This window comes from Notamacropus eugenii, chromosome 2 (genome assembly GCF_028372415.1).
Source record: "Notamacropus eugenii isolate mMacEug1 chromosome 2, mMacEug1.pri_v2, whole genome shotgun sequence".
In the NCBI taxonomy this organism is placed as follows: domain Eukaryota; kingdom Metazoa; phylum Chordata; class Mammalia; order Diprotodontia; family Macropodidae; genus Notamacropus; species Notamacropus eugenii.
In genome coordinates this window covers 225,348,759-225,370,281 of record NC_092873.1, presented here as the reverse complement: position 1 = coordinate 225,370,281, position 21,523 = coordinate 225,348,759, and the positions used below count along the sequence as shown (strand labels likewise).

The window sequence follows — 21,523 nt, the reverse complement described above, 5'->3', positions numbered from 1 at the left end:
ATCATTGTAATAAATTGGGCTAGGACTGTTGTATTCTAACTAAAACTTGGCAAAGCCTGACCTGATGCTGCCAGAGGGACAAAGATATCAACATGACCGCCTTCTTCTTGAGTAGCCACACAGCTTCCAAGTTTCTCCCAAAAGTCTTGCACCTCAGGGGTCAGTACATTTTCAACACCAATTGTATAGCCTGATACAAAAAAAAAATACATTTGGTACAATATCACAGCCAGGAGCTTTGTTTTTACATTTTGTCACATGAGAAAAAACAAAACAAAACATCACATCATTGAAAGTCACTTTACAACTCTCACTCTATGGGAAATGCACCAAGCTAACTCCTGTGTCTAAAAAATGTATATATCATATTAACAGATCAATCACTTATTTGCTCAGAAAATATTCAGTCGACTTTTGTTAAGCACCCGCTCTGTACAGATTAGGGATTAGGGGAATACGCAGAGGTTACATAAACTAGTATCCTTTCCCACATGGAGTTTTCAGTCTAGTAGGAAGATAAGACACAAAGATAATGCCATTAAAATAAACAGATCTATGGTCTCATCATATGTGAGCATAGAACATGGACCATCAAGGGAAAGGCCAATGAGAATATGCCCTGAGTGTTTACTGGCACTTCTAACTCATTCTTTGTGAATATCCATGGATTTCATCAACTTGGATATGAGGACCAATGGTGTTATTCCCATCCATTCATGCCTGACTCTCCTGTGTGACTCTTGTGCTTTTCCTATATATGTTTCCCTATGCTTTTGTTATATCACAGAATCTATGAGTTAAGAAGGACCTTAGCACTCATCTAGTCTAACCCATACATGATGGAATATCCACTGTAAAATACATACCTGACAAGCAGTCATCTAGTCTATACCTAAAGACTTACCTTCAAGGAGGGGAAATCTACCATCTCTTAAGGCAAACCATTCAATTTTTGGATAGTTATAATTGTTGGTAAGTTTTTCCTAATTACAAGACTAAATTGAACTCTTTGCAACTTCAACTCATTCCTCTGGTTCTGCCCTCTGAAGTCAAACAGAACAAATGTAGCCATTCCTTTGCATGAAAACTCTTCAACTACTTGAATACTGTAATCATTCCTCCTTAGTGAAATTATCATTAAGATAAGTCAAGAAATTATTAACTGCTTTGATTTTGGGAGGGGTGAAGGAAAAAAAACACAGACATGGACAGATACAGACATATATGGATGCTGGAGTTAGCTGTCCTTGACTTGTGAGAGACAAAGGTTAAATTTTCAATGCAAACATTTATAGTTCAGATCAGCAAATACTAGATACAAATAAAGGCTTGATTTATTATTTCATTGATTGTCTAGACTTAAGTGATGGAGAAAATGTTAATAATGCAGATATAATTCACTTTTCTCCTTAGAAAGCTGGTTGTTAAAAATTTGTCAGCATACCCTTGGTTTTATCCCACTAATTCTTAATGACACCTATGAAGTTAAATTTGTCCCTTGTGTTAAGACCTTTAGTTCCACTTGTTTGTTGCCTAAACTTTAGGTATTTGTGTATAGATAGTGGAGACCACAGATTTTACTGCTGATTCTTTCCTTGAGTTTTGACTTCTGTGAAAATCTTAGTGTTTCAGTCACTGGTTTTCCCTCTTTGAGGTCACTCCCTACGATGTCTAACTTTGAGGACATACATACAGGCGGTGACTTCTCTTTCCCATCCTTTTTAGTTTAAAGCTCCTTTGATTAGATGTGCAAGATGCCTATTCTTTCTCACCATGTGTTTCTCCATTGTCCTCCATATTACACTCATTTTTAACCTTTCAGCAACTGTACTGTCCCATAACTCACAATCATACACTACCAGTAGAATCTTGGCATTAAAATTGGCATTTATTTTCTAGAAGGTGAAAGCTTTGAAATTTTCTGAAAGCAATCTAAGTTTTCTTCCTCTTGTTTAATTCTTTGCCCAATTTATTGTGTACTTGTACTGTCTGTTCAAGATTTTATACATACTAATGTATATATAGTTCTATATGTATAATACATACTAATGCATAGTATCATTCTATAGGTTGCCTAACTATAAGTCATAATCTAGACAACAGATATTGACTTCATTTTTATTATTGGGAAGACCAGGCCAAACTCTTTTGATTGGTTGTCCAGCTCTTCCAGGAAGTTTTATAATGTTTCAAACTTTGATGCAACCAGAATCTTGTCAATAGGAATTCTTCTTCATCATGGACTCTGGGCAGGCTCTCCTCCAAGGCAGTGGAAAATACCTTTGGTATTTATGGTCTTATGCCTCACTTGATATTGATGATTAGAGGGCAGTCAAACAGGGTTATTACTATAGTTATATCTTTCAAAGAACTTCACATAATTTTGATATATGAAGGGAAGACATCTTGTTAGAACAGTATCTTTAAGGCAGCATTTTACTCCACCAAATGCATTTTTAAAAATAATTAACCCACAATAAGTACAGTAGAATCTTGTCTTCTCTAAATCTTTCATTCAATTATATGATAGTAAAGGTAGGGTTTACTGTGGAATATCCCTTGAGAGAGCCCGCCTGTCCTCCATTCTGTACATTTATAGATGATTCTCATAAACATTTTGTATAGATGGAAAAGTAGATATATAAGTCAGAATGTTTGGTAGGTTACATTTTTTACTTAATAAGCAATGAGATTTTTTCCCATGCCTTTGGTATCTTGCCCTCCTTCAGATACCTTTTCTGTTGCCTTCACAATTATGGTGTCTCCTGCACATGTATACATACTTGTGATTATCCAGCCACTTTCCCCAACTTTGTTCCCTTTAGTGACATTTATATCTCTTTTATAAGCACTTTGGGGAATGTGATGTTAAAATTCTAGTTTGATAACAATTGTCATTCATATTTTAAAAAGTTTTATTTTTCATAAAAATCTTTACTAATCTTTATGATTGTTTTTAATTTTTTGCCTTCCTCTCCATTTCATATTTAAATGACCTTGGGGTGGCTGGTTATCTAGAATCAGGATTTTAGGTCTATCTTATCTTGTGCTTCTAGAGAGTCTGTCACTACTTCAAAGGCCTATAGGTAGACTAAGTATGAGAAGATTTTGCTAACTGAAGAAATTATGAGTAGGAGAGGTTGTCTTTCCCATGAGAAACTTTGCTATCTTTAGGTAGAACAATGGGAAGCACCTGCTTGTAATACTTATTCTCTGAATGTTCTAATCATGACCTGATCATTGTGTCTTCTCACTATAACTTTATCAGTCTCCTGACTTTGTGCCACCCTTTCCCATATGACTGCGTACATTCATTTGAATTTTGTCATGTCCAAAGGTTATACAATTTCAGCCTTGCTCTAACTCAAGAAGGAGCTTTTCTTCATGGTGCTAAGATTTTGTGTATGTGTTTGAAAGGCTTTCTTCTCTATAGCTTTAAGTTATAAAGAATAATGACTTCATTAAACCAACATGGTAGAGTACTGAATCAATTCTTCAACCTTTTTTTTGAATCTCTAATCAAGTTTTTTAAAAATTGTTTTTGTCTTTCACTGTTTCTCTTTTATTTATGAGAAAACATTGCTCACAATCTTCTACAACCCTTCTCCATAAGATTTTACAAATAAGTTTATATTCTAGGCCATTGTGACCTTTGGGAGGGAGCGTAATACAATGTAAAGGGTCCTGGCTCTGAAGTCAGAGGACTGTGGCTGCCAGCGGAGTGGGATTTGTTTGTTTGGAGTTGTTTCCCAGGCTCAGGTCAGATTGTGAGCACTTGAGGGTACAATCCCCTTTGAGCCCCGATGGTTCACAGCTGTGCTGAGTCATGTGGGTTTTGTCTACTGACTGATGCAATCAGAAGCCAAATCTTCATTATATATACTCGGAGGTTAGTATTTCACTTTGGGGGTTCACTTATGAGAAGGATCTTGAGACTACCTGGTCAAGACTCTGAGTGGCTGTGTGTTCAGACCTCCGACTGCTCAGATATAAAGGCTCTCTTGAACCAGGGATGTATGTAAATTACATAGTAATATTGCTCTGATTCAGGCAGTAAAGCCCTGTCGGTTGATTTTGATAAAGATAAAAAGGTGTGTCTGGAAGTATTTGTTTGAACTAATTAAAGTGATTGTTGACCCCTCAAAAGTTGCCTTTCCTTTCATAAATGCAGATTTTAGAACCTGTGATAGTAGGTTCCCCTGTGCACGTTGGAGTGCTTCCTAATACAAGGACCTAGGTTGAAGTCTTGCTCTTGATGTCTACCACCTGTGCTCTTGGGCAACTCATTTAACCTTCCTTGGCTTCAATTTCCTCATCTGTTAAATTACTAAAATTAGAAGGGAAATGGGTAACTGGGGAAAAAATCTGCAGAGAGTTTCTCTGATAAAGGTCTCATAACCAAGAAATACGAGGAGTTGATGCAAATTTATAAAACTAAGAGCCATTCTCCAACAGATAAATGGTGAAAGGATATATAATAAACAATATTCAAAGGGGGGAAAATCTAAGCTCTTAACAACCATATGAAAAAAATCTTCTAATAAATAAATAATTAGAGATATGTACATTAAAACAACTCACACCCCTTAGACAGAAAAACATAATGAAAGAAAAAAAATAACAGATATCAGAGGGGTCTTTGGGAAAAGAGGTATGTCGATGTGCTCTGCTGATAGAACTGTGAATTGGCCCAGCTATTCTGGAAAGCAGTGTGGAAATATGCTCCCAAAGTTACTAAATTATAAATACCCCTTGATTCAGTTATACCATTATTAAAACTATACCCCTAAAGAGATCAAAGAAAGAATAAAAGGGTATATATGTATAAAACTATTTATAGCAGCTCTTTTCATAGTAGCTAAAAATTGGAAACTAAGGGACTATTGAGGAATGGCAAAATAAATTGTGGTACAAAAATATGATAGAATATTACTGAGTTATAAAAAAAAAAATGAAATGGACAGTTACAGGCCAAACTGTAGAGGCCTCTATGAACTGGTAAAGAGCAAGGTGGGCAGAGCTAGGAGCACAATTTGTACAATGATTACATTGTATAGAAACACAACTTTGAAATACTTTATCACTCTTTGATTGACTTTGATTTGTCAGTTAAACTTTCTATAAAATTTATATAATATGTTTCTATATAATTTTTTTTCTATTCACATCCCGTGTTCCACAATCAATAACTTGTTTGAATAGATCAGGATTAGTTTCTATTGTATACTATTTTTTCCCATTTTTCCATTCTTTATTTCATTTTTATTCATTCTATATTTGTATTAATTTTGATTTTTGTTTTAAAATATTAGTGGTCAGACTGCCTACAAAGAGCTGATTCTATTGATTCTTATCATTTCTGGTACCTATTCATTCTTTTCTTGAAGAACATATTCATTATACATAGGCATATCAAAGTATATACTGATTTAATTTGGAGGATCTTACTCAGTTCTTTGTGGAGTTTCTCTGCCTTTGCATCTTATGTAGCAGATGTTGGTGCATAAATTGAAATTATTTTCATGGTGGCCTTTTTACAAATACCACGAATATGGTAGTACAATACAAACAATGTCCTATGAAAGGAGATTTCCTGTTGCCTTTGAGCTCCCAATAAAACCAACTTTGTCAGCTCTTCTATTTACTCCCTTCAAGAATCTCTGTATAATTCCTTCCTCTTGGTCACAACTTCATTTTTCTGGTTTTATTTAAAGTGAAAATGCCAAGACTGATATAATTTATTTCCTCCAAACTTTCATTCCTTGGTCATTGGACAGGTATCTCCCATTTAAAATCCAATATCTGTGTTAAAATTTATAGAGGGTCTAAAACCCATGCTTTTTAGTACTTTCTGTTTCTTTCTCCACTATTCTGCCCATCTCACTACAGAGGCAGAAGGGGACTATTTTGCCCTCTTGGGACTGAGGAATATTTTGCATTTTAACTGTGGTACACATTATTACATAACTGGGCCATCATAGCACTACCAAAAATGCTATTACAAATTATCATGTCTCTTGCTTTCTTTGGACCCATGTCTCATTACACTGTGAAACACTGTATACTCAGGGTTCAGAGGGCTATAACTACTGATTAAATAATTGTTTATTGAAAACCTATTATGTGTGAAGCATTGCGCTGGGTCATATCCAGTCATCCTGATGAATATCAGATCACTGGACACAGATGGCTCTGGAGGAGAAAATGAGGCTGGTGACGTTGCACAGCCCTCTCTCTCTGAAATCAAAGCCAACTGCAAGTCATGTCAACATCTTGATATCATTGTCCTCTTCGAGAACGAAGGGCAAACATAAGCTGTGAGTGAGTAGCAGTTCCTCTCCTCTCCTTTCCTCTCTATTTCAGAGATACTATAGAGGGAGAAATTTCAAGAATTACCGACTGAGTAGATTACAGTTAGAGGTGAAAGAGAAGGTGAAGGAGAAGGAAGAATCAAAGCTGACTCTAAGATTTCAAGCTTGAGAGAATGGGAGCGTGGTGGTGCAACCAACAAGGACAGGGGAAATTAGAGGGAGTACACTGCACTGTCCTTTCTCTTTCATGAGGCTTCAGAATTCTAGAGTCAAGTTCCAGGCAAATATATGTGTCAATAAAGGTAAATCAAAGAGAAGTAAAGAATTCAAGACAAAAATAAAGCCCTCAGGACTTTATCAAGATGAATCAAACAAGAACTTCTTCCCTCTCATTCTGAGAGCTATCAGTGATGAATGCACTAAATCACGTTCAAATGAGAAACCTATTCCAATAAGAACAAGGTATGTTGCTTGACTACTGTAAAGGAATAAGAAGGTTTAAGTAAAATTATCTGATAGTTTCACTCCTTAATAGCAGTCACGGGCCCCAGGGAAAAGCAGTGGGCACTGAACAGAAACCACTGTGGCGCCAATCAGCATAATATCCTAGAACTAAGAATGAGACAGCTTAGCTATTCAAGAGCTCTGTGGTATATGCATGTAATGGAATATTTTTGTGCCATAAGAAATTATGAAAAAGACAGTTTCAGAAAATCCTAGGTAGTATGAACTGATGCAAAGTAAGCAGAATCAGGAAAACAATTTGTACCTTTGTACAAATATATATACAAACATTGCAAAGAAAAATAACTTTGAATGGCTTCAGGACTAATTAAAGTTATGACCAACAATATTTCCAGAAGACTTATGATGAAACATATTACCCACCTCTTTATGCAGTTAAATGATGTCTGTAGCAATCAGTTTCCTGACTATGTCTATTTGCTAAAAAGGGTTTGTTTTCTTTCTTTCTCTCTATTTTCTACTGGGGGTAAAGATTCTGGTTGGGAGAATTAGCAATTATGTTGCAAAAAAAGAGGGCCACTATAACATTTTTTTAAAAAATGCACAGAAAAGAATAAAAAGAAAATCAAAAGGAAGCACAGAGAAGGAGGGTAGATTTGAAAATAATATACAGAATTAATTATGTACTTTAGGAAATATCAAGTGGGATGAAGCAGAGATTGATGGTATCTCCTGTTTTATGTTCTATTGTAAATACTGAAATGTTCTTTTTTAGTGTTTAAATTCAGATTAATTTTTTAAAAAGAAAACATTTAAATTAATTGGCAAATGATGTGAAGCATTGTCTTATTGATACATGAACAATATAGTACGTAAAAGGAGTAGGAAAATAAGTTCTAATACAAATTGCTAACATCTATGAGTAAAGAAACAGCTTTCAGATAGGTTGTGAACACTTTAGTTTTAAAAGATCAAAAAGTGAAGTATGGCATCAACATGAAGGCTCAAATCACCTGATGATGGTTGTAGAATGATGTCCTCTTTTGAATGCAAACAGTTTGATGACTTGAAAAGGTGGAGAAGGAGATTTTATTTAGTAAAAGCTGCTAAAATTTAATTATGAAGAAACATAGTTGAAAGCACCAACTGTTAAAATGAAGATCTTTGAAAACGATGGAACGGCTAGAGTTGCTGGGCATTATGTTCCTTCGGTTTATTTCCATTTAATGGTTTTAAAATTTAAGAGGACAAAAGTCACAAAATGAAAAATCATTTAATTGTTTGGAGACTGAGATGATCAAATTAATATTGTTGATTTCACAGTGGATATTTGGCAAGTTTTTAATCTTATAAGTGAAAAGTGAATCTCTGAGAATCAGAAGGCTCTGATTTAAGCCTGTGATGTGTGTTAAAAGTAAGTGAAGAGGTTAAAGAAGCTTAAATAGAGTGATCCAGAAAGGATAAGAGAGGAGTCAACTCTGTTTGAGCTGTGTGAAGGAACTAGCAGTAGGAGTGATCAGCTAATAAGAAAGCTTCAGCTGTTGCATCTGATTGGCTGAATAAAAGTTCAAACTCACTGAAAGAGAGCTTCAATTTCAACTATTGCTCTTTAGTTCTACTTACAGTTGGAGAGAGATAAATCCTCTCACAAGTGCCTGTTACTCTCTGCTGCTCTCTCCAGTTTAAGAAAGAAAACCAGAAAGGGGATGGAGGATTTGCAACTATTTTGCTGAATAGGAAGAGATGCTGAGATCTAATGGAACAACTCAGTAATCTAGTGAGGAAAAAGCTGGCTGGGCTTAACTGTATTGTTCAAAAATTCAACCTGAGTTGTTTTGTTGAGTACTGTTTACTACAAGGTAAAAGGACAATGCCGAATCCTCATAAGTGAAGAGCTAGCTCAGATTATCTGAACTGCTCAGAGAGAGGCAGCCTGATCATATGGAGATCTCTAGCTTAGAAAAACTAACTAAATTAAATGCTTTCTCTGCACCCTTTTAACAACGAATATAAAGAAGATATGCCCAGCTAAAGAGCAGTGAGAGTCAGAAGGAGAGTAGTTCGTGTTAGTGCAAATATTCCCAAATGGATCAATGATCTCAAAACCTGTAGTCTAAGTTGTAAGTAACCCTAAGAACAAGGGTTTTCTTCCCTCCTGTGCTTCCTTTCCAGGTTTCTGTGTTTGCTTACTCTTTCACACAGGTACTGATTGCAGAGTATGATCCAGGTTTACATATGGGTTGTGATATAATTATTTTTTCACTTGTTTTATTAAATGAGTATCTGTGATGTGATTATTAGTTCTTTTGTCTTATTACTAAGTAAGTAGTTATTTTTTAAAGGTGTCATCACTTTTAATAACTGGCTTGTGTAAATGGAATTATATTGGCGGGAGTTTAATAGCTAAAATACTGAGTAGGGAGAGTTTATTCTCCCACAACAGGGTTGCCCCTAAAGCCTGAGAGATTTTGAATGTACCTGTGAGGGTGGTCCTTCTCTAGGAACCTAACCTGCCAGTGTGAGGGCAGTTTAGAGTGAGCAAGCCATCCTAGAGACAGAGAAGATGATTCATGCTTTGTATGAGGGATGACATTGAAGGGGTTCATGTGGAACACTCCAAGTGCACACTACAGAGGTATAAGCAAAGTCCAGTTCAAGTTATAATATAGAAACGCTCTGAAAGCAGCTTTAATTCTAAAACATTCTTTTCTGCTAACAAAGTAATTATAGTGATTTCTGAAGGAATTTCCCCAGCCCCTTACAAAAAATTTCAATCAAGTAGGTTTCAACTAAGTCTTTTGGCTGTTGGTCCAAGATGAATGAACCAATGTTTTTATTCCATTTGATGTATCTAGGTGGTTCAGTAGATATTGCACTGGGCCTGGAGTCAGGAAGATCTGAATTCAACTCCAGCCTCAGACAATTATTAACTACATTATCGCTGGAAAGTCACTTGACCTCTGTCTGCCTCAGTTGAAATGGGGATAATAACAACACCTACCTTGAAGGGTTGTTGTATGGATCAGAGATAATATTTGTAGGGGAAAAGGTGCTTAACATAGTACCTGGCACATAGTAGACACTATATAAATACTTATTCCCTTCTTTCTTCACTTTCTAACTGGATTAATTTCAATGTCAGTTAATATAGATCTTATTTTTATATTGATTCAGAAATGCCTCCATTTAAAAACTTAATTCAAAAATTTTTCCTTGACAAAATTGATCTTAACTCTTAACGTTACTATAGAGATTATCAGAAAATGGACGTATTAGATCGTAGCAGATAAACAAGTTTCTACTTTCTTTGAAATTACCTTGTAGTAAATTGATTTCTCTGGAATCTCCATCACTAAATATCCCAATACTCTGTACATTCCGACCATCAAGAACTTTTTCTACAAGCAGAAGTAGACTTTCCAAAGTCAAGCCGCTATATTCATACACCAGAGGAATGACATCAGTCTTAACACTGTCCACAACCATCTAGAGGAACAATCTGAGTTTCAGAAAATGAAGTTCACTTATTGACAATAGTTATTAATAAACAAAATATAATTAATTTAAAAATAACATTTATTTTTTAGGAGTGATTTTTTTTTTTTTTATTATAAGACCTCTGAAGGGGGAAGGTATACCCCATGGAAGCCTCTTCCTCCATCACTTCTTAATATTAATCCACAAACTTCCATCTTAGTAGCTGCATGTTTTTATATAGATCTATCCTTTCCTATCACCTTGTATCCAAGAAGGTAGCTAACCAGGCTTAGGAGTAAAATCTGGAACCATAGAATAGGGAAAAATTAATTGACTCCCAAAAGGAAACCTACAACCTTGGTCTTTGCCCTGGTTGTTCCCATGAGTACAATGCACTCCCTCATCATCTCCAACTCTTAGGATCCCTTGTTTCCTTCAAAACTCTGATAAAGCAATGCCTTCCACATGAAGCCTTTCCTAATGTCCCCAACTTCCAGGGCACTCCCTCTTCCAGCAAAATAAACAAACAACTTATTTTGTTCACACACACACTTATATACATGTTAGCTTCTCTGATAGAATGTAAGCTCCTTGAGGTCAGAGACTGTCTTGTTTTTGTGGTATTTCCTAGCACCTAACACACTGCCTGCCAGGTAGTAGGTACTTAAATGCTTGTTATTTTATTCTTTTCATAGACTTCTAATTAAATGAGCTACCTAATTAAACTCCATCCTGTTGTATATATGGGCAACTAGATGGTACAGATGATGGAACACTGAGCTTAGAATCAGAAAGATTCATCTTAATGAGTTCAAATCTGACCTCAGACACTCACTAACTGTGTGACCCTGAGCAAGTCACTTAACCCTGTTTGCCTTAGTTCCTCATCTGAAAAATGAGCTGGAGAAGGAAAATGGCAAACCATTCCAGTATCTTTACTTAGAAAATCCCAAAATGGAGTCACAAAGAATGAAAAACAATTGAAAATGGCTGAACAACAATTGTGTATATATCAATAAAGAATGGTGTGTACTCTCTCCACATATATGTGTGTATACATATTTGTGAACATATATTTATTCATTTTCTTATGAAAAATAATTTTTTAAAAATTTGAATCACATATTAAAAATTTCTGGAATAACTCAATGAAAAATATTTTTTGCCTCTATAGAAAAGTTTGTTTTTATTGTGAAAGTTTCTCTAAATTGTTTATTTTTTTAAATTATTGATATCTAAGTGAAAAATTTTAAATGTTTTTAGATAAGATCTTTTACAATAAGTTCAAAAGAACATTTCAATTCTTTGAGAATCTATGTGATTTCATTCATAAGGTCTCCTTTCACTAATGCAGACAGCAAAGTTTTCCGTGCCTTTTCATGACTTGTGGCTAATATATTCATCACCTAACATATTCATCATTGATTTTCTCTACCCTTAGTTCTGAAATTAGTATAGACTGGTCTAGTCAGTGTCAAACTTAAATAGATAAGGATCCCAACAGGCTGCATAGTGGCTTAGAAAACCAAAAATTAACTAAAATCTATGTTTTACTGAAGTTTTGTGTATTTTGTTGAACGTTTACTAATCACATTTGAATCTGGCTCTGGGCGATGGGCAGTTTGATGCTTTCTGGTCTAGCTGACCCTTGAGGTCTCATTTTAGTTCTGAGTTTCTAAGCTAGGCTGGGTCTCAGAAAACACATATAAGTTCTGCCTCAAAAAGCACACCTCAAATTGATTTTTGTGCTTAAGTAATGATACAGAATTGAGTTTCAAACATTCTTTGGGGAGGCTGGTCTCATGTTATTATTTTAGTCTTAGAGAAATTTGGGGAGCATTCTGAATTGTATTGCTTTTTGTTTTTAATGTGGCATAGATAAATTTCATCATTAGATCATAGCCCTAGAATTAGAAGCCTTCAGAAGCTATCTATTCTAACTCCTTTATTTTCAGATGGGAAAACTTGAGTGTGAGGGAGGGTGAGGGATGTGGCCAAGGTCACAAAGATAGTTAATATCAGAAGCAGAATTTAAAACCAGGATTTTCGACTCCAGAGACATTGCTTGTTCACTGTACCATGCAATCCTAAGTAGATCAAACTACTTTCTTTTTATAAGTGTAGAAGATGAAGCATTGAGGATTGCCAGTGTTACTTTATTCCAGACCAAGACGGAAGATATAGAAAAGTACTGGCCTTATGACAAAATTAATACCTCATATGCAGGAATCCGAGATGATATCAACACTAGAGAAGTTTGAACTGAATGTGAAAAGCTGCTATACTTCTGATCACTTCTGTGGTAATGCTTATTTGATAACAGAGGATAAGAATGACTTCCAGACACATTCTTTCTACAAGAGAAGAAATGGGGGAAAAAAGGAATACAGTAAGTTGCAATTTCTTCTACATGGATTATGAAAAGTAGAGAGGAATCAAAATACATCCTGACTATCATAAATATTCCACTAGATCTGTTGATCTCATCAATTTGAGAGTTCATTCCATTGATGCAGATTGTTACCAATCCACATCTGCCCGTCCCATCTGACTCTTATCTATGTTCTCCCCAAAATTCACCATAGATGGTTCATCCAACACACTGGCAACCCTTCTCACTTTTTTGTGATATTGTGAAGACACCAGTGGAGCACACTGGCTATCCACAAGCCATTATGTGTTTTTGTATAATTATCCCACCTTCTCTTTATGTCATAGAGTTTCTCAATGTCATTCTTTTGCCCTGTTCTTCTTTGGAGTTCTTTCTTGGTCATCTATTATAGCATGCTGGCACTCACCAAGCACCTTCCTATTGTCCTCTGTAGAATACTATTCTTTATTTCATAAAATCATAGGATCAGAGCTTTAGAACTGGAAGGGACTGCCTCATTTTACAATTGAGGAAACTGAGGCTAAAAGAAGTTAAGAGATTTGCCCAGAGCCACGCAGCTAATAAGTGTCTGAGGTGGGATTTAAACCCAAGTACCTTATTCGTTATATCATATTGCTTCATTTCTAGAAGCAGGCATGTTCCATGTCTTGGTGCTATATAGAAAGACCAGTAGAATGTTATTATTTTTAAAATCAACTTTCAGTATCAATGAGAAGCTTGGAGTCAGGAAAAGGGTGCAATTTCCTGAAAGGAATCCATCCACTCTCTCCTTCTTTTCAACTTTGGCCTCAACTTATTGTCCAGTTGTTCTATCTATCCCAAGTATACATAATATTAGGCAACCTGTATCCAAAGGCATGTTGAAATCCAGACAATAGGCAGTCTTCACTCACTTGGCCTTTGCTGTGTAACACAGGTCAAACCCCTTTGAGTGAGTCAGACTTCATCCAGGATACTCTTCGGTGTCTTGGAGACTTGATACAATCAACATAATATCATCTACAAATAGGAACATCTGAAAGATTTCATCATCCACCAGGAATTTCTCTACTTGTATGGTGCTCTGGATCTTCTCCATCACAACAGTGAACACATCTGTTTAATGTCTCATCTGAATTTTGTCAGTCATTGAACAGGTTTTTCCTCTGTACTATCTTCCAAGGAATCCTGAATAATCTTGATATACGAATGGGAGGCGTTTGGAAGGTAATATTCTGTTACATCAAATAAAATTCTTTCTTTTGTAATCCCCAAACAATAAACACAGTGGGATCTTATATTCTCTACATGACACCATAAATCAAAAGTTTAATCTTAATTTATACAAAAAAAAAAATGCTATCTCAACACTTAATCCTGCCTTTATTTTCCCTTGGTGGCTCTGCAAATCCCCTTCTGGAGTCTAACAGGAGCTAAATCTTCCTGTTTTATTACAACCTTCCTGGTTAAGCAAGCAGAGGGGAAAGATCATGGACACTAAACTGTAGCCTATGGGGGGGCACTAATTATGGAACAAAAATGCTACCCACAGTATCAATAGCAGTGACATTTTCAGCTTTTCAGTTCTTTTTGGTCACCCTACGTTCTGCAATGGAAAACAGCGCCCTTGTTTCTTCCAGCACTCTTGGTTACATATCATCTATGCTATATTGTCTTCTCCTGATAGCTTCATTAAAATGCATATGCTTTTTACAAATCTTCAAAATGTAGTCTATCTTTTGGGTTATAAAGTTTCAAAATTTCAATATTGGTGGGTGCATGTTTTATCTATTTCCTAATAACAGGGGAAAAATCCAAATCTCACTGTTATTTGAAGTTTTAAGTGTTTAAGAAGAGTTGGCTGTGTATAGACACTCGCAACAACAATAATGACTGATGTCATAGCACTTTAAGGTTCACAAAACTCTTTCCCCAAAACAGCTTTGTGAGGTTAGATAATGGAAATGATATCATTCCTGTTATATAGATGGGAACACTGAGTCTCAAAAAAGTTAAGTGGCTTGCTCAAAATCACACAGTTATCAGTGCTGGGACTGAAACCCAGTTCTCTGATTCTAGATCCAGTTCTCTTTCCACTACAAAATTCTTTTGCCTACTTTGTAAATATGAATAAGTATGTAAATGAATATTAATTGATTCACAAGCACTTAAGATATTGGATTCTATTATCTCTAGTGCTATTCTCTGACCATAAGAATCTTAGCCTTGTGCCACTTTTTTTTTTGGACCATACAATGTCATATAATAAACTGTAGCAGCAATGCATGGTCTAGTTGAATTTTTATCAGTAGATAGTTGGGGAAGAGGGTCCAGGAATTTTAGAAAAGTGTACTGCTGAGAGCATCATGCTAGAATCAGTGCTGGATCTGAGTCAGCAAGACACCTGCTTCAAATCCTGCCTCTGTGCCTTTCCAGCTGTGGAACCACAGGCAAGTTATTCAATCTCTCTGAGCTTCAGTTTCCTTATCTGTAAAATGGATATAACACCTCTAGTATTTATCTTATGGGTCATTATGAGGATCATAACAAATATGATAATTTGAGATTATGAATATATAATATTTTAAAATCTTAATTTTATCATAAATATGAGTTATTAATTCATAAAAGTTAAGTAAATTTGATAATGATGATAAAGATGATGGCTGTGTTTTGAATGTCTTTTAGGAATATTTCTAAATCCAGCTGGCTCTACAGTAACATTAGTGCAGTAGGAGATGACTGTCATGTGACTATATAAGAAACAACAACACAGTCCTAGGCAGAGAAGTTATATGAGGCTTCAGGACTATCTAGTGATGTCCTCTCTATAGCACTTTCTTTAAACCACTTCTCTCTCTCTCTCTCTCTCTCTCTCTCTCTCTCTCTCTCTCTCTCTCTCTCTCTCTCTCTCTCTCACACACACACACACACACACACACACACACACACACACACACACACACACCGAGAAAGAGAGAGAGAGAACAGTTACTTCTGACACAATCACATCAGAGAGAACATGGAAGGATATACCTTCCATTGACCTTATAATATCGTAATATCTCTACCCAGCCCTTTGATGCATGTTGTACCTAAGACCCCCAGTGGTTGCAGTATAACACAAAGCAAGTTATTTTGCCCAAGGACATGCATAAAAGAGCTAAATTCATGGGAAAGTCACCCAGAAACTTAAACTTCCCAGAGCTGTACTATTCTGACACAAAGTCTGCTCTCTCTCCTTTTTCCTAAAATACTTTGTAATGCGTCACAGTATAAAGGTCAGTTATCTGTACTTTTAGAGGGGAAGAGATACTCTCCTTCGGGTTATAAGCAGCACCCCACAAAGCAATTGCACTGTTTTCTTGACTGTGTTAGCACCAGGGCTGAACAAAAGTCCATTGTTAAATTTTCATTATTAGCATTTATAGCATAGAAATTTAGTAACTGTTACAAATCAGGGCTTGATTTATTGCTTTGTTGATTGTCTAGACTTAGGAAAGTGTTAATAATAAAGATTAACTTTAAAGTGTATGTATCTGTGTGTCTGCATGTCTGGATGAATGGATGGATTTTTCCCCCCGAAAGTCATGTTGTACAACAGCACTCCTTGCTCTGTAACCATTGTCTGAGTTCAGGAGGAACACAGAAGACTCAGGAAATGAAGTCATCACCAGGTTAATAATGACAAAAACAATAACTGGCATGTGGACATACTACAAATTCCTTCAAAACTTCACCAGGTTACATCTCATCTTCTGTGACTTTTGTCCGTGTCTTCCACAGAGAGTGTGTACCCAACATGGGGTCTTCCTTTCTCTCGATATTACTGGTTATAAGTGAAGTACAGTCCACTGGTTATCCGTCAATAGCAACATCTTCTGCTCTCTCATCCAGGACTCTCACCAAGATCCTCAGCCCACAAATCTAGCACTCTTTCTGCAGCACCATTTGGCGCTGGATAGTTAGCCTAAACTCTGTAAAGTCATTGTTGATTTTGATTAGGAGGCTTTGCAGTCTTCTGGGATTTGATGTAATCACCAGCACAATGTCATCCACAAACATCCATCTGGAGGACCTCACTAATCATAGGAAATCTGTTTCATTTGGACTCTATGCTAGACTTTCTTCATGAAGGTAACAAATTCTTTCTTGTTTTATGCCTCACTTGAGATTAATCATCACAGAATTATCAAAGACATCTCTTATGTTTCTCCAGTTATTTCATATGATGCATGAGCTACCTGTGTAGGAGAATATATGAACAAACAGGAAGCACAATGGATCACCTCTATGATTTTAAAGATATATATATATATACATGTATATATATATATACATGTATATATGAAACCCTTCTCATATATTCATCAAGGATATCCTTAAGATGTGGGTACCGTGTTCTCATAAATATTTTGTCGATCCAAGAAAGGGGCTATTAATATAAATTGCCTTAGTCTGTCCTGTCTCTTTAGCAAAAGATTGTTTGTGGTCGCAGAGCAATTTCTAGACTTTTTTCTTTTTTCTTCATTGTGGCTACTGATTTACACAGGTTAATCCTTAAGAACTGATAATAGTTTGTGTTGATTTCTATTATTTTTTTCCCATTTCCTATTTTTGCTACCATTAGCTTGTTTAAATAGTTAAAGGTGGAGTTATTAATTGCAAGTCATATTGCTTCATTTTTATTCTACTTGGGTATTGATTCTGATGGTGATAATAACAGTCTTATATTCTGACTATGTAATTGATTTAGAAATGGCTCTCACATTGCTAATAAGTCATTTCCTATCCACTAAGGTAGAATCGATTTCATTTTTTGATGTTATTCAATATTTGCCAAGTCTAGTACTTCCCAATCTTCTTCTTCAAGAAAATATTCATGACATGAGGGCATAGGCATTTGTATGGTCTACCAGCCTTTGACCTCTTTAATTTCTTTATTGTGAACCATATATTGTAATATTTTTTCACCATCTTCCTTTATGTCCATCTATTCCCTGAGTATTAAAATGTTGATTTAATTCAGAGAATCTTAAATTCTTAGTAGAATTTCTTTACCTTTTCCTCTTCTGTAATGCATAAGTTGCAATTATTTTCATGGTAATTTTTTTTTTTTACAAATGCTTACTATAAGCACTGCCATAAGAGATGAGCAAATGTTCTATGAAATGGTCTTTCTTGTTGCCTTTGCATGAAGGATAAAACCAATTCTGCCAAATCATTTATTTGCTTTTCCACTGAGAGACTATGACACATCCTTCTATTAAGTTGTAACTTCCCTTTATCTACTGGTTTCGTTTATAGCAAGAATGTCAATGTTGATATGGGTCAGTCCCTTCAGCAGCATGTTTATTCACTGGTCACTAGATAAAGATCTTATGTTTAGGATAACAACAGTTAAGTCAATAATAATCCTATAAGACTGTCTAAACATTAAAGAACTGATACTAAATTATCACCAAATGCTACATATAAAATCACAACACAAGCTAGAATGATGTTTAAAAGTAAAAATCTAAAATCACATGAAACTACATATTATTAGAGTTGTAGCTGAAAACAAAATATGAACTGAATCATTTTAAGGAAGTACCTACCACATGTTAATTAAATGGTTTGAAAGTTAGATACTGAGATGTGGGAAATGAGCTCTAACCTATAGAAAATGGAGATTTACTTACTTTTTAGGTAAGGCTTCTAAAGATGCTAAAAGAAGCTGTTTCTCCAAAGCTGTACTCAATCCTATACGATCCTTTATAACCTGTGGGAGTTGTGGCTGGTATCTGGATTTTAACACTGTAGAGCAACATGCTCCACTCATCCAAGGTGGCCGAACTTTGAATAACTCTCCTGAAAAATAAATACCAACAGAGTTTCCAACTTACTTACAGGTTTCTCTAAAGACATGGAGATATAAATAAAACTACCAGAAATAAAATAGGAAGCCTTAGGGGTGATAATCTAACTGAAAACAACTGTTAGATTTTATTTGCTCTTGGTATTACAACTGAAAGTACCAATTGATTTCAGCTAGAAACCAACAATGATAAGAAAATAATTCATTCAAATATTTGGGGTATTGATTATGTAATTTACATGCTTCTCCTTCTTTCTTCCTGAATTTAAGCCTTTTCTTTTTTGCTTGCTTCCATAGTAAAGATGAATAGGTACAAAGGAGACACTCCTTTCAAATCTCAAACTCAAATCAATCTTGCCACTTACTTTTGTGAATCCCAGAAATATGAAGCCTTAGCTACAAATGTGACCTGTCATATTTCAAATTCTTTCCTATGTACTCTCTCTAATTTACCCATTCTTTGTCACACAGAAGCTCATAGATTTAGGACTTGAAAGGACCCCTTTAGTCCAAGCCTACAGGTGAGGACGCTGAAGCTCCTGAAGGTTACGTAACTTGCCCAGTCACATAGGAAATACATCACAGGCTCAAGCTGAAACTAAGAACCTCTACCTCCAGAACCCATGATCTTTCTTCATATCTTATGATGTCTCCTAGTGCCCCATCCACTTTCATGCTCCTACCCTCATTTTCTTTCTTTCTTTTTTCTTCCTTTTTTCCTTTCCAAATTCCCATCCAGGCTCTTATTTTTACTCTATTTCTCATCCTTAATCCTACTGACTGCTTTCCTTCATCTTTTTTTTATTTGTAAAAATATGTAGTATACCTAGATAGCAGTGAAAGTGATCTTACTTGAGCTTGTATAAAATCTTTCATCAGAAATCTTATGTGATGATACAGGAAGGAAAATAGCAACAGGGAGGGAAGAATGCTTTAATTATGTTTATTTCCAGTGCAATATTGAGAACAGACCAATAAGACTATCAACAACTACAATAACTGACAACAATAACAACTGACATCTATATAACACTTTAAAGTGTGAACAGTGCTTTACATACACTATCATTTACATACACTATCACACATACACAGACAAGTTGTTCGTAGGGGTATCTGCACTTTCGGATAAACAAAAAGGTTGTTACAGGTTAAGTGACTTGTTCATGACCATAGAACTAGTGTCAGAAATAAGATCCTGACTCTGAGTCCAAAATACCTTATAAAGACTTCAAATTTTACAGAAAAAAATAAGAAAGACTATTCTTTGCTTTTACTCCACACTGGGGATTTTTATACTTAGGAAGGATTTTGTTTTAGAAAATATAATATGCACTTAATTCATCTCTTGTCCTATTTAGGTAAATTGTTAATAAAACAAATCACAAAGCATTTTTTGCCTCCTTAAATAAAAGGAGATTCATGATATAATGAAAGCAGTGCTGGACTCACAGTCATCAGAACTGATTTGGAGGTCCAGTTGTGGGAACTGGGACCAGTACATAACCTCTATGGGCCTCATTTTCCTTATCTGAAAAGTATGAACTAGATAACCTCTAAGGCCCCTTCCAGCTTTAGACCTATGAGCATCTGATCTTCGATGAATCGAAAGGAAGTGAAATTTGAAGTAATTGCCTGGATGAGCCAATCCTCCACTCCCTTGGTTGAAAGCAAAATTATGGTCTGTGTTACTGGTTGAACAAATCCCATTATGACAAATATAATTATAACTATAAATCAATGAATGAATACCACCTCTCTAAAAAACCCTTTGCATAACAAGATTTCCAAATACCAACTAATGACCTACTTCACTTCAAGTTGTATTTGATCATGCCCCAAACTCTAAGTTCAGCAAAATTATCTGGACAAGTCATTAGAGTTCATTGTAAAAAAGAATTAAACTTCATCTAGAGTAGCTGTTCACATTCATTTTGAGTTTACACCCAACCAAAAGATGTTTTCCCTACTTTGGAAGATTATTACAATTTCTGAAGTGTTACTGACTCTTCTGGAGTGCTAGTCTCCCCCAGATCACTTTTCTTAGTTGTCTTTCTCTTTGCCTTTCTCCTTGCTCCTCATTTTCTGATTTGGGTTCATTGAGGGTCCCATAGATGGCAGAAGCTTCCCTTGGGGTTAGCCAATCCAAGGTGGCAACACAGGCGATGTAATGACGCTTCCAAGCACCATACTCATTATCTGGGGAATCATAAGGCAGAAACCATCCAAACCTGATGCACTTTGGTCTCCACAAGCAATCCTTCAAACAAAAGATGCACAAGGGAAAGAGAGGCTGTCATTTTTTTTCTTCAACACCAGTTTCCAGATAATATTTTAAGATTCTCAAGGAAGTTTTCCCATTACATTTAGAATTCCTTCACAGGTAACATTAATTCAGCTTTAAACTTTCCATTATCTCATAACTTGCTGTGTTTCTGAGTACAGAGAAGCAGACTCCACTCTTGTATGGCACCATATGGCTAATCTTGATCTCCATCTCCCTCACTTACCCTACCCCACCAGAGTATTTTGTTCTCCTGACCCTAGAATTTAGGGAACATTTAAAAATGCCTTCAATTTAGAGTTCAAAATAAATCATTGTGGACTTACAAAAGATGAACTGTTTACATTCCCACATGGAAAGACAATATTTGTAACTCTTGAAACTATTCAGTATCTGGGTAGTTGGTGGGATTACACACACACACACATGCACACGCACGCGCACATGCACACACACATAGAGACAGAGTGCACAGAGTGAATTGAAGAGGATGGGATCATATCTTAAAAAAATGAAATCAAGCAGTGAGAGAGAAATATACTGGGAGGAGAAAGAGAGAAATGGAATGGGGCAAATTATCTCTCATAAAAGAGGCAAGCAAAAGACTTATTAGTGGAGGGATAAAGAGGGGAGGTGAGAGAAAAACATGAAGTTTACTCTCATCACATTCCACTAAAGGAAGGGATAAAATGCACACTCATTTTGGTATGAAAACCTATCTTACAATACAGGAAAGTGGGGGATAAGGGGATAAG

The 21,523-nt window shown here is 35.7% G+C and overlaps 1 protein-coding gene across 2 annotated transcripts in view; it reads right to left on the bottom strand.

Annotated features, from left to right (window-relative positions):
- ECT2L (epithelial cell transforming 2 like) overlaps positions 1-21,523 on the bottom strand; it is a 98,674-nt gene that overhangs the window by 36,884 nt on the left and 40,267 nt on the right. For both annotated transcript variants that reach the window (XM_072643449.1, XM_072643450.1), the window contains 5 exons: positions 20,492-20,744; positions 18,309-18,477; positions 12,469-12,607; positions 10,094-10,262; positions 62-190 (listed from right to left, as the gene is read on the bottom strand). In XM_072643449.1, coding sequence (XP_072499550.1) covers positions 62-190; positions 10,094-10,262; positions 12,469-12,607; positions 18,309-18,477; positions 20,492-20,744 — 859 coding nt within the window. The remainder of the gene's footprint in view (positions 1-61; positions 191-10,093; positions 10,263-12,468; positions 12,608-18,308; positions 18,478-20,491; positions 20,745-21,523) is intronic.